Here is a 13,867-nt window from a genome sequence, read left to right on the forward strand (position 1 = left end):
TGACTGAGTCCAGAGAGAGAGGAAAAACTGCATTCCTCTGTAGAGGGGCTCTTACAGGTCACAGGTTTCACACAACAAACTATATATTATTAGGAGAAATTATATGTTTTCTTATGCAAATCAGTGAAAACGCTATTATTTCCTTGTATCTGATGTTGGGGGCCAAAGGGTGTGTTTTTGTATGTTAATGCCATGTCTCTAGTGACCAGAGCCACGTGGTAACATGTCACATTGTTGTGATGTTAAACATGTTAAGATTCTCACCTGCGCTCAGATTTGGGTGTTAACATAGGTCTACTACTATTCTTGTCTTCCACCAGCTACCTCATATTAGAAACCTTGTTTGAAATGGAGCAGTCTTCCAGCAGGCAGTTGTCTTGGCTTTGGCTGCAGCCAGTAATACTGTATCTGACACGGAATGAAGTTCAGACAACAGTGCAGTGGAGAAAGTGTGTTCCCCTACCGGGAGTCGAACCTGGGCCGCCAAGGTGTAAACAAGGAATCCTAACTGCAAGACCAGGGTTCCCCAACTGGTGGTTCACGGGCCTAATTTGGCCTGCGGGTGATTTTATTTGTCACCTCAAGTATTCTGAGATTTAAAAAATAATATTGGTGGACATAAAAGACTGTAAAAACACCAGCAAATCCGCTCCAAGTGATTGGAAATCTGTTCCAAAGTATTCCCACGCATTATAGATAGATATATGGGCTCCCGAGTGGTGCAGTGGTCTAAGGCACTGCATCTCAGTGCTTGAGGCGTCACTACAGACCCCCTGGTTCGATTCCAGGCTGTATCACAACCGGCCGTGATTGGGAGTCCCATAGGGCGGCGCACAATTGGCCCAGCGTCGTCCGGGTTTGACCGTTGTAGGCCGTCATTGTAAATAAGAATTTGTTCTTAACTGACTTGCCTAGTTAAATAAAGGTAAAATAAATAAAGGTACATTTGCAGTCTACAAATTATTTGTAAATATGTTCTGGCACCCTGACCATCCGCTCAAGAAAAAATTAATCTAGTTGATGATCCCTGCGCTAGACCATATGGGAAGATATTACAAAACACAATACTTATTTATTCTCTTTTATGGGGTCAGTGCAGGTGAATTGTTGATTGGTTAAGTTGTTGAACCTGTTCAGTGAGTCTTCCTCCCCCTCCGCCCATTCTTGACTCCTCTTTTCTCTGTGTGTTTTTGCAGGTTAACCTCCGCTCCCCGTTGAACAATGAGAGCTATCAGGAGCGTCTGGTTCGCTTAGAGGGGGACAAAGAGTCTCTGGTTCTCCAGGTAAGGTGCTGCTGTCATCTCTCAGCCCCACCGTGACTCTTGCAGGATTAGCGTTTCGCTTTTAGAGAGACGAGAGAGGGGGGTGGGGTGGGCATAGAGAGAGAGAACCTGAAAACTGTGACTGAACCAAAATTAAGGAAAGCTTTGACTATGTACAGACTCTGTGAGCATAGCCTTGCTATTGAGAGACTCCGCCGTAGGAGAAATACCACAGTGTGCCATCACAGCAGCAAGATGTGTGACCTGTTGAGAGAGAGAGAGAGAGAGAGGTGAGACTGTCCAGGGCAGGCAATGGGGCTGGAGGCTGTTGTGTGTAGCACAGGAGCTCAGTCACGCAGTACGCCCCTAGTTTCTTGTTTTTCCCAAACAAACGTGTCTGGACAATGCCTCTGTCTTTGGTTGTACTGTGATTTGTCACGATGCTCCATGTTTTTTACATCTGTGTAATTGGTAGCTTCTACATCTGTAATCTAGGCTACACAGTGTATATTTATATTTTCTCTCTTTCTACAGTAGTTCCTCCTCGGGCTCTGTCATGTCTTGTCTGCCTCAACGTGTGCTGCTCATAACTAGCTTTATCTCAGCCTTGTGCCAAAGTAGCCCTTTCTTTCGCACACGCCAGTACATTCCTCAAGCCCCTCTGACAAACGCTGCTGATTGGCCAACAGGCCTGTGCCAGTTGACTGATAAAATGATTGGCTGCCACCTCCCCCAAGGTGCTTTACTGCTTTGCTTTCCCCTTTACCTGCTTCCTTGTGGGCTGGCCAGAGTTGACCCACCAAGACAAAGAAAGAGGCTAAGTTTACTCAGCTCAGTTTTTGTAATTCAGTGAACCATGTCAAGTCAAGGGTAGGTTATCTTTCATGATATTTCACATTGGCTGTTGACATAGAGTTCTACGCCGGCTGAGGAATGAAGTGAAACTACCGGTGTGTTGTCAGAGGAATTAGTGCTATTAGCATACGGGTAGTTCCAGTCCAGAGCAGGCGAGAGGAGGTATTTCTCAATGTGAGTAAGGTGTCCTGTCTGTGGGTTGTACTGTAGGTGAGTGTGCTCACAGACCAGGTGGAGGCCCAAGGAGAGAAGATCAGAGACCTGGAGAGCTCTCTGGAGGAGCACCATCACAAACTCAACTCCACTGAGGAAATGCTACAGCAGGTAAGAGAGAGACACTACTACCACTACTTTACCTGTGCTCAGCATATTAGCTTGGAGTTAAATATTGATGTTTTCAACCTCTACTTGTTTCCTACATAACTAAGTCTTGTTTTAGTCTTAGATTAATTGAATTGACTGTATTTTGTAAATGTGTGATTTATAGCACATTTAAAGATTACAATGTTCTGTAGCTTAGTGACAAATGGAACCAACAACCTGTTCTTTTTCTGTTTCCTTTAGTGTGAAGTAGGTGTGTGGTAAATTAGTAACAAGAGGTGTGGTTTCATTCATGCCATTCTTACTAACATAGAATTCTGTCGCTTCCTGTGAGTGACTCACCTCGATTGCACAACGTTTGTCACTCAGAAGATGGAGGGATAGCTTTCAAAGTTCACTATCTTTCAATCTTACAAGGTTACTTTCTCTGGCTGACTGACTCCATGGCATTATAAGAGCAGAGATATTTATTGTAGTGGCCTCCACTAAGAGCAGACTGCATAATCTTACAATAATTACAGCATATTCTTTCTGAAGCTAGAGCAGCACATAAAAATGGAGGGAAAATAAGACTTTCTCACAATTTCCTCTCAATGCACACAGTTTAGGTGCACCCATACTAAAATAAATGTAGCTGTGTGTACCAGGACAGGCTGCCAAGCAGGCTTTGGATCTTCAAAATTGTAGAGGTCTTGTCTCTGCCTTATGCACCAGCAGGTATGAAGAAGGCACTAGGAAGTAAGTCAGTCAGTGCACCATGTTTGTTGTGGAAAGGTAGGGAGGGAGACAGGGTGAGAGTTGTCCAGTTTGTGCTCTGACTGTCAGAGACGGGAGTGAGGGGGTGTGAGAGAAAGGATCGCTTGAGCTACATCTGCTGACATCTCTTATCAGGCTGTTACGTGCATTCCAAACACTGGAACACAAAGCTACCCAATTTAAGAATCAAAAAGCCTGTTTAGTTCCCCATAAATGTCAGTGATAAAAAAATATTTTGTTTTTTTATCAGTTTTATTGGCCTCAAATGCCAAGCAGATTGTGTTGCTTTGATTTTGTTGCCTTTGTACATAGGCACAGGTCTAGGGGAAAACCTTTCTTCCCCCTGAGAAATACCATTTCCTTTTATTACATTATCTCACAAGGTCATGCTGAATATACAGTGGGGAAAAAAAGTATTTAGTCAGCCACCAATTGTGCAAGTTCTCCCACTTAAAAAGATGAGAGAGGCCTGTAATTTTCATCATAGGTACACATCAACTATGACAGACAAATTGAGATTTTTTTCCTCCAGAAAATCACATTGTAGGATTTTTAATTAAATTATTTGCAAATTATGGTGGAAAATAAGTATTTGGTCACCTACAAACAAGCAAGATTTCTGGCTCTCACAGACCTGTAACTTCTTCTTTAAGAGGCTCCTCTGTCCTCCACTCGTTACCTGTATTAATGGCACCTGTTTGAACTTGTTATCAGTATAAAAGACACCTGCCCACAACCTCAAACAGTCACACTCCAAACTCCACTATGGCCAAGACCAAAGAGCTGTCAAAGGACACCAGAAACACAATTGTAGACCTGCACCAGGCTAGGAAGACTGAATCTGCAATAGGTAAGCAGCTTGGTTTGAAGAAATCAACTGTGGGAGCAATTATTAGGAAATGGAAGACATACAAGACCACTGATAATCTCCCTCGATCTGGGGCTCCACGCAAGATCTCACCCCGTGGGGTCAAAATGATCACAAGAACGGTGAGCAAAAATCCCAGAACCACACGGGGGGACCTAGTGAATGGCCTGCAGAGAGCTGGGACCAAAGTAACAAACCCTACCATCAGTAACACACTACGCCGCCAGGGACTCAAATCCTGCAGTGCCAGACGTGTCCCCCTGCTTAAGCCAGTACATGTCCAGGCCCGTCTGAAGTTTGCTAGAGTGCATTTGGATGATCCAGAAGAGGATTGGGAGAATGTCATATGGTCAGATGAAACCAAAATAGAACTTTTTGGTAAAAACTCAACTCGTCGTGTTTGGAGGACAAAGAATGCTGAGTTGCATCCAAAGAACACCATACCTACTGTGAAGCATGGGGGTGGAAACATCATGCTTTGGGGCTGTTTTTCTGCAAAGGGACCAGGACGACTGATCCGTGTAAAGGAAAGAATGAATGGGGCCATGTATCGTGAGATTTTGAGTGAAAACCTCCTTCCATCAGCAAGGGCATTGAAGATGAAACGTGGCTGGGTCTTTCAGCATGACAATGATCCCAAACACACCGCCCGGGCAACGAAGGAGTGGCTTCGTAAGAAGCATTTCAAGGTCCTGGAGCGGCCTAGCCAGTCTCCAGATCTCAACCCCATAGAAAATCTTTGGAGGGAGTTGAAAGTCCGTGTTGCCCAGCGACAGCCCCAAAACATCACTGCTCTAGAGGAGATCTGCATGGAGGAATGGGCCAAAATACCAGCAACAGTGTGTGAAAACCTTGTGAAGACTTACAGAAAACGTTTGACCTGTGTCATTGCCAACAAAGGGTATATAACAAAGTATTGAGAAACTTTTGTTATTGACCAAATACTTATTTTCCACCATAATTTGCAAATAAATTCATTAAAAATCCTATAATGTGATTTTCTGGATATTTTTTTCTCATTTTGTCTGTCATAGTTGACGTGTACCTATGATGAAAATTACAGGCCTCTCTCATCTTTTTAAGTGGGAGAACTTGCACAATTGGTGGCTGAATAAATACTTTTTTTCCCCACTGTAAATACTTAATGTGGTTATATAGGAGAGACCACAGCCACTATCTACTGTCTACAGCGCTCTGTGGTGTGACTGGGAATTGTCAGCTGGACCCTAGTGTTAGACCTCCATTGATAACCAGACATTGTCGATCTTCACATTGTTTGGCCCCATTGAAGTTTTAATGAGATCTGTTCAAACAATGAGTATGTTTACATGCACAGTAATAATTCAATATTAAACTGATTATGGCAGTAGGCAGATTATGACTCTGCTTATCTAAATCGGAGTACGGTCAAAATCGAAGTAAGCATAGAATGATTAAAACACCTGGTTTTCTGAGCAATCTTTCAAATTATTAGGACATGTAAACACCTTAATCGGCGTTCCAGTGGTGTATATGATCTGTGCATGTTCTAGCACCAGCCGAGCGAGCCTCCCTCTTTAGCGCGAGTCAATTGACTTCAGAACAACTGTATGTATGCGTCTTAGAAGTAGTTTTCACATTCAACTCGGAATGAAATATGCTTCCCAAAAATAACATGGTTGTTTTGGAAGAATGTTTTTTTTGATTGGTCATTTTCTGCATTTATCAGAGTGCCATTAGGAAGCCTGATTTCAGATGTGTCCATGTAAACAGGATTATTAGGGAAATCGTTCTTCTTGCACAGCATAATCAAACTATTATCTTAATCTGACTATCCACAATAATCACAATAATCACATGCATGTAACCATACTCATTGTGTGGGGTGTTATTAGGCCTGGTGAATTTATAGGTTATTCTTTGTCACTGCTGTTCTGAACCTGGAACGGAGATGGCTATTCTGAGTCTCAAGAGAATGATTATCAGTATCTGCTGCCAGTTCCAGTAAAAGCTAATGATTGAGTGTGTTGGGCAGATTATTTCATCAATAGACTCATCAGACCTATACTTACTCAGAGCCACATGCCACTGAGGGATGCCAGTACAACAGAGTCCAATCAAGCCTAGATAAACGGATAGTTCTAGTTCCTACATTAGGTAAACGATTAGTTCTATTTCACTTGCTTTGGCAATGTAAACATTGGTTTCCCATGCCAATAAAGCCCATTGAATTGAATTGAATTGAATAGTTGGATATCAGTAGGCCACAGCCTGCATGTGTTTCAGTTCATAATTAGCTCAAAAGAAGGATTTCAACAGGCTTAGTTAGCTGCAGCATTAGCTGATAGGCTTTCACAGAAAATACCTTCAAATTGCTTCTAAATTCTCAGCTGATCCCGCTCGAAGTTATGCTGGTGTTGGGTTGCAAATGTCACAGGGTGCCATAACTTATTAAACAGCTTTCATTTTCAATGTATTTCCCTTGAGCTGTGGTGATTATAGGGGTTTACACAGTCAGTCTATGTGTCTATCTGGTGGTGTGTAGTTGTTCTTTTCCATGTGATGTCACATATATTTAGAATAGCTTATTGCAGATCATTAGGCCTATGTATAGTTGCCTGGTAAGGGACACCTAATTCAGAAGTATGATGGGAAGTTATTTTGATGACAAGTGATAGTGAATCTTGGTCTGTAGTAGAGAGAGTAAGTAGTATCATTCGCTGGAACAGGAAGCAAAATCAGCCTCTAGTGATGAGGGGTGTTGGGAAATCCAAAGGGCGTTAGGGAAATGTGTTTACTGTGTGTGAAATCTATAGTCACAGCTCACACACACACACACACACACACACACACACACACACACTCTCTCTCTCTGATTCTATCCACAGTGACAGTCTATGTCACTTAGGTCTTTTGACAGTTTTTAGAGACTGTTTCTCACTTAGGATTCTGTGTCTCACTTGTTCTTGATCTCTCGCTCTGTCTGTCTCTCTCTCTCGCCCCCCCCCCCCCCCCCCCAAAAACTCTCTCTCTCTCTCTCTCTGTCAGACAGAGGAGGTCAACATAGAGCCACGTAGCATTGTGTGTATTTAGCGGAGCAGGGCCCTGGCTCCCAGGCTGAACTGTTGGTTTGGGGAAACTTTGTGCCCAGTGGAGCGGCGACTGACTTTGTACTGCACTCTGGTCACCCTGGTCAGTGGATGCATTTTGTGTGTGTGTGTGTGTAGGGGAGTGTTAATGTGTGTGTCTCTGTGGCTGTGTGCGGCACAGGAGCTGCTGAGCCGAACCTCATTGGAGACCCAGAAACTAGATCTGATGGATGAGGTTTCCTACCTGAAACTGAAGCTGGTCGGCATGGACGAGGAACAGAACCACAACGACAGCAGCGAGGACCAACAGAACAAAGCTGAGGTAGAGTACTGTAGTACAGGCTGGCAGGAGGGGAGAGGATGGGCATGTAAGAATCACACACTGAGCTGGTTAACCATGAAACATAACTTAAACTTGACTTAAACTCAGCCTATTCTGAAAATGAAAAGCACTCCACTCAGGGCTTTGTATGGTGGCACCATTAACCCGCAGCTGTTAACAAGAGTCCCACAAAGCCTTATGAAGTGAGCCAACTTAGTATATTTTCTAGTTCGAACAGGACTGGAATGCCAAGTGAAAAACAACATAATTCCATCAGTAGCAAGTGTGGTCTCAGTGTGGTCTCTCAGTGCCTTTACCAGCTTCATGACCCACCTGTTGTTCTCTTTGAGGCTGGCTGGGTAGAAACCACACGTGGAATGTTTATTTGATGTTGCACAGACCACAATGTGCTCTAATGTGTCAGCAGGCCTATGTAGAGCTTTCAGATACTTCAGGAGAAACTTGGCATGAAGAAAATGAAATCTCTATTACCTTGAGAATAGCAATTCACAAGTAGCCTCACTTTCAGTCTTAGAAGAGTTACATGGCTGGGGAAAAGAGACTACAGGAGTAGTGAACAAAGGATTTCAGTTAAAACGGCATAAACATGTAGGTCTGTAGGTTCACTTTGACCCATTTATATGGCCACTCCAAACCTATAGGTTTATAGTAAAGAGAAACAGGTGGTCTCCAGAGCCTGGGACACCCCAATGGGACACCCCAAGAAGATCAAACACTCTCCCTAGACAGACAGGTGGCCCCCTAGACAGGCTGTAAAGTTCCCCTCACAGGAGCACCTCCTCTGTAGGTCTGTCAGAGCCCTGGTCATCCACTGACTGGTCACCATTTTATAACTTTATTAGGAACTGCCATGACCAGACCAGCTCTGTGGCTTTCTGCTCTAGTGTATTGGGCTAATAAAGGACATGAGTCTTCCAGTTACTGTGAACAGTTACAATAATATTAGAAGTACAATTGTAACTGTTCACAGTAACTGGAAGACGTTTGTCCATTATAAGAGCTTATACAACTGTTTGATTGCAGACATTAATTCATTTAGTTCCTCTGACTGTATCCAGAGCTAAGTCAGACACGTCCGTGTGCTTGCTGGATTCCACCTCATGTTATGTGTTGCGTCATCCCTCTGGAGAAGGGGCAGGTGCGACCACATGCAGTCAGCTCAACTCCAACAACCTGACCAACTACTCCAAACAAACACCCCAGTCCAGTTCACCAGCAACAGCACCTCCGCCTCTCCTCAATGAGCCCTTTGTGCTGCTTTGTTCATTGTATCACACCCAGCTGCTCTCAAATGGCGCTGCAGCATGCGAATATGAGACCTTGAAAAAGAGGGGAGGAGGAGAGGCAGACTTTGCCTGTGATGTTGGCAGTGTTTTATCTCTCTGTCTGTCTCTCTGTCTGTCTGTCACCAGAGCCTCAGCCCAGTAACAACTCCCAGTCTATCTGTCACCAGAGCCTCAGCCCAGTAACAACCCCCAGTCTGTCTGTCACCAGAGGATCTGGCCTTGTTAAATAAACATAATTTAGTGTTGTGGACGTCCGCTGAGGCCCAGGGAACCCAAACGCCCCGGCTGCCCCAAACGGCGATTTAGAGATTGATAAGCAGGGCTGGAAATTGCCAGAGACACAAAATCTTGGCGGGGCCTAAACGAGAGCCGCTGACAGACAGTGGGCAGATGGGAAATGGCAGCGTGGAGAAGGGCAGGCTGTGCTCCAGACATTCTGGTGAGCGCAAAAAGACGCTGAACACATTTACACAGCAGATTGGACGTGAGGGGCACATTTATTCGAAATTAAATCGCTATCTGATTCAGAATCTTGCGATAACATGAGCAAACTTCTGTAACTGTTGGTAACAGTGACATTATGCAGAGTTACATTTACATTACATTTTAGTCATTTAGCAGACGCTCTTATCCAGAGCGACTTACAGTTAGTGAGTGCATACATTTTTTTAATTTTTTCCATATTGGAATCGAACCCACAACCCTGGCGTTGCAAATGCCATGCTCTACCAACTGAGCTACATCTCTGCCGGCCATTCCCTCCCTTACCCTGGACGACGCTGGGCCAATTGTGCGCCGCCCCATGGGTCTCCCGGTCGCGGCCAGCTACGACAGAGCCTGGATTGTCTTGGGGACAGAGTAGTACAGTGAAGGGAAAAAAGTATTTGATCCCCTGCTGATTTTGTAGGTTTGCCCACTGACAAAGAAATGATCAGTCTATAATTTTAATGGTAGGTATATTTGAACAGTGAGAGACAGAATAACAACAACAAAAATCCAGAAAAACTCATGTCAAAAATGTTATAAATTGATTTGCATTTTAATGAGGGAAATAAGTATTTGACCCCCTCTCAATCAGAAAGATTTCTGGCTCCCAGGTGTCTTTTATACAGGTAACGAGCTGAGATTAGGAGCACACTCTTAGAGGGAGTGCTCCTAATCTCAGCTTGTTACCTGTATAAAATACACCTGTCCACAGAAGCAATCAATCAATCAGATTCCAAACTCTCCACCATGGCCAAGACCAAAGAGCTTTCCAAGGATGTCAGGGACAAGATTGTAGACCTACACAAGGCTGGAATGGGCTATAAGACCATCGCCAAGCAGCTTGGTGAGAAGGTGACAACAGTTGATATGATTATTCGCAAATGGAAGAAACAAAATAATTGTCAATCTCCCTCGGCCTGGGGCTCCATGCAATATCTCACCTCGTGAAGTTGCAATGATCATGAAAACGGTGAGGAATCAGCCCAGAACTACACGGGAGGATCTTGTCAATGATCTCAAGGCTGCTGGGACCATAGTCACCAAGAAAACAATTGGTAACACACTACGCCGTGAAGGACTGAAATCCTGCAGCGCCCGCAAGGTCCCCCTGCTCAAGAAAGCACATATACAGGGCCGTCTGAAGTTTGCCAATGAACATCTGACTGATTCAGAGGAGAACTGGGTGAAAGTGTTGTGGTCAGATGAGACCAAAATCGAGCTCTTTGGCATCAAACTCAACTCGCCGTGTTTGGAGGAGGAGGAATGCTGCCTATGACCCCAAGAACACCATCCCCACCGTCAAACATGGAGGTGGAAACATTATGCTTTGGAGGAGTTTTTCTGCTAAGGGGACAGCACAACTTCACCGCATCAAAGGCACGATGGACGGGGCCATGTACCGTCAAATCTTGGGTGAGAACCTCCTTCCCTCAGCCATGGCATTGAAAATGGGTCGTGGATGGGTATTCCAGCATGACAATGACCCAAAACACACGGCCAAGGCAACAAAGGAGTGGCTCAAGAAGAAGCACATTAAGGTCCTGGAGTGGCCTAGCCAGTCTCCAGACCTTAATCCCATAGAAAATCTGTGGAGGGAGCTGAAGGTTCGAGTTGCCAAACGTCAGCCTCGAAACCTTAATGACTTGGAGAAGATCTGCAAAGAGGGGTGGAACAAAATCCCTCCTGAGATGTGTGTAAACCTGGTGGCCAACTACAAGAAACGTCTGACCTCTGTGATTGCCAACAAGGGTTTTGCCACCAAGTACTAAGTCATGTTTTGCAGAGGGGTCAAATACTTATTTCCCTCATTAAAACATGTGTTTCTCTGGATTTCTCTGGATTTTTTTGTTGTTATTCTGTCTCTCACTGTTCAAATAAACCTACCATTAAAATTATAGACTGATCATGTCTTTGTCAGTGGGCAAACATACAAAATCAGCAGGGGATCAAATACTTTTTTCCCTCACTGTAAGTGTTATTGACAGAGAGGGAAGCTCGTGGGTTTACCATGTAATGTACACAGCCTGTCGGGTCATGAGTCTTTGACCTCGTCCCATAAATCCATGATATCCGGGCAGAGCGGGACTCCACGCCGGTTGCGGTGCCATGGTAACCTGAAACCAGTCTGCATTTGTTTCATCCACAAACACTGTCCCTGGAAGAGACAGCTGCTAGCCTTCATGCACCAAGGGGTAATGGCAGAAATTCACTTGGAACACTCCACAAGTGCGAACATGTTCACCCCAGAGACCCCCCCTCGACCACCAAGCTCAGAACATACAGCTATATATAGAGGGGGAATGTGTCTTATCATCAGCTGTACTGTCAGTGTAACATAAACTGGGACTTTCATATGAAACTTCCTCTGTCCACAAGCTAGGCATTTCTGTCAGCGTATCCAAGATTAGGACATTAAACCACCACCCCAGCCCCTCCCTTCTCAGGGAATGGACTTTTCTACTCTAGTGAAAGATTCCAAACATAAAATCAAACGTTTGTTACCGTTTCACTTGTTTCTATCAAACAAACACTTCGGTTGAATTCTAGTTGGCCAAAATGTTAATAATCTAGTTAGGAATTTACTCGCTGTCCTTAATCTTCGAAGCCTTCCAATTCCTCAGGGAAGTAAAGGGACCTTCTGGCCAGCAGCCAGATAAGGCAGTCTTCACATTTGCACTTTGAGAACTTGCAAAGTAGCTCAGAAACTTTGTTTACGGTGCCTGGCAGTGTGACAGTTTAACTGTGTTTAACATGGCACCGTACAGATCTGCCCCCCAGAGGTCCCTTTACCCTCACCCTAGTAAAAACCACTTCTGTTATGTGTTACATCTATATATATATATATATATATATATGGCCAAAAGTATGTTGACATGCCTTCAAATTAGTGGATTCGGCTGTTTCAGCCACTCCCGTTGCTGACAGGTGTATAAAATCAAGCAAACAGCCATGCAATCTCCATAGACAAACATTGGCTTGGCAGTAGAATGGCCCATACTGAAGAGCTCAGTGACTTTCAACGTTGCACTGTCATAGTATACCACCTTTCCAACAAGTCAGTTCGTCAAATTCCTGCCCTGCTAGAGCAGCCCCGGTCAACTGTAAGTGATGTTATTGTGAAGTGGTAGGCCACATAAGCTCACAGAACGGGACCACCCAGTGCTGAAGCGTGTAGCACGTAAAAATCGTCTGTCCTCGTTTGCAACACTCACCACCGAGTTCCAAACTGCCTCTGGCAGCAACGTCAACACAATAACTGTTCGTCGGGAGCTTCATGAAATGGGTTTCCATGGCCGAGCAGGCGCACACAAGCCTAAGATCACCATACGCAATGACAAGCGTTGCCTGGAGTGCTGTAAAGCTCGCCGCCATTGGACTCTGGAGCAGTGGAAATAAGTTATCTGGAGTGATGAATCACGCTTCAACATCTGACAGTCCGATGGACGAATCTGGGTTTGGCGGATGCCAGGAGAACGCTACCTGCCCCAATGCATAGTGCCAACTGTAAAGTTTGTTGGAGGGGGAATAATGGTCTGGGGCTATTTTTCATGGTTCGGGCTAGGCCCCTTAGTTCCAGTGAAGTGAAATCTTAACGCTACAGCATACAATGACATTATACACGATTCTGTGCTTCCAACTTTGTGGTAACAGTTTGCGGAAGGCCCTTTCCTCTTTCAGCATGACAATGCCCCCGTTCACAAAGCGAGGTCCAAACAGAAGTGGTTTGTCGAGATCGGTATGGAAGAACTTGACTGGCCAGCACAGAGCCCTGACCTCAACCCCATCGAACACCTTTGGGATGAATTAGAATGCCGATTGCGAGCCAGGCCTAATTGCCCAACATCAGTGCCCGACCTCACTAATTCTATTGTGGCTGAATGGAAGCAAGTCCCCGCAGCAATTTCAAACATCTAGTGGACAGCCTTCCCAGAAGAGTGGAGGCTGTTATAGCAGCAAAGGGGGGACCAACTCCATATTAATGCCCATGATTTTGGAATGAGATGTTCGACGAGCAGATGTCCACATACTTTTGGTAATGTAGTGTGTATATATATATATATATATATATATATATATAAGCCTTCATGGTCGAATTGCTGCAAAGAAACCACTACTAAAGGACACCAATGAGAGGAAGAGACCTGCTTGGGCCAAGAAAACACAAGCAATGGACATTAGACCGGTGGAAATGTGTCCTTTGGGCTGGAGTCCATATTGGAGATTTTTGGTTCCAACCGCCGTGTCTTTGTGAGACGCGGTGTGGCTGAACGGATGATCTCCACATGTGTAGTTCCCACCGTAAAGCATGGAAGAGGTGTTATGGTGTGGGGGTGCTTTGCTGGTGACACTGTCTGTGATTTATTTAGAATTCAAGGCACACTTAACCAGCATGGCTACAACAGCATTCTGCAGTGATAAGCCATCCCATCTGGGCTTAGTGGGACCATCATTTGTTTTTCAACAGGACAATGACCCAACACACCTCCAGGCTGTGTAAGGGCTATTTTACCAAGAAGGAGAGTGATGGAGTGCTGCATCAGATGACCTGGCCTCCACAATCCCCCGACCTCAACCCCATTGAGATGGTTTGGGATGAATTGGACGGCAGAGTGAAGGAAAAG

General features: G+C 44.8%; 1 protein-coding gene across 10 annotated transcripts in view; it reads left to right on the forward strand.

Moving 5' to 3' along the window:
• Window positions 1-13,867, forward strand: part of ppfibp2b (PPFIA binding protein 2b) — an 80,044-nt gene that overhangs the window by 42,330 nt on the left and 23,847 nt on the right. For all 10 annotated transcript variants that reach the window (XM_084169076.1, XM_084169077.1, XM_084169083.1 and 7 more), the window contains exons 4-6: window positions 1,197-1,283; window positions 2,328-2,441; window positions 7,312-7,452. In XM_084169076.1, the coding sequence (XP_084025202.1) occupies window positions 1,197-1,283; window positions 2,328-2,441; window positions 7,312-7,452 (342 nt within the window). The remainder of the gene's footprint in view (window positions 1-1,196; window positions 1,284-2,327; window positions 2,442-7,311; window positions 7,453-13,867) is intronic.

This window comes from Coregonus lavaretus (assembly GCF_964263955.1).
Source record: "Coregonus lavaretus genome assembly, chromosome: 9".
In the NCBI taxonomy this organism is placed as follows: Eukaryota; Metazoa; Chordata; class Actinopteri; order Salmoniformes; family Salmonidae; genus Coregonus; species Coregonus lavaretus.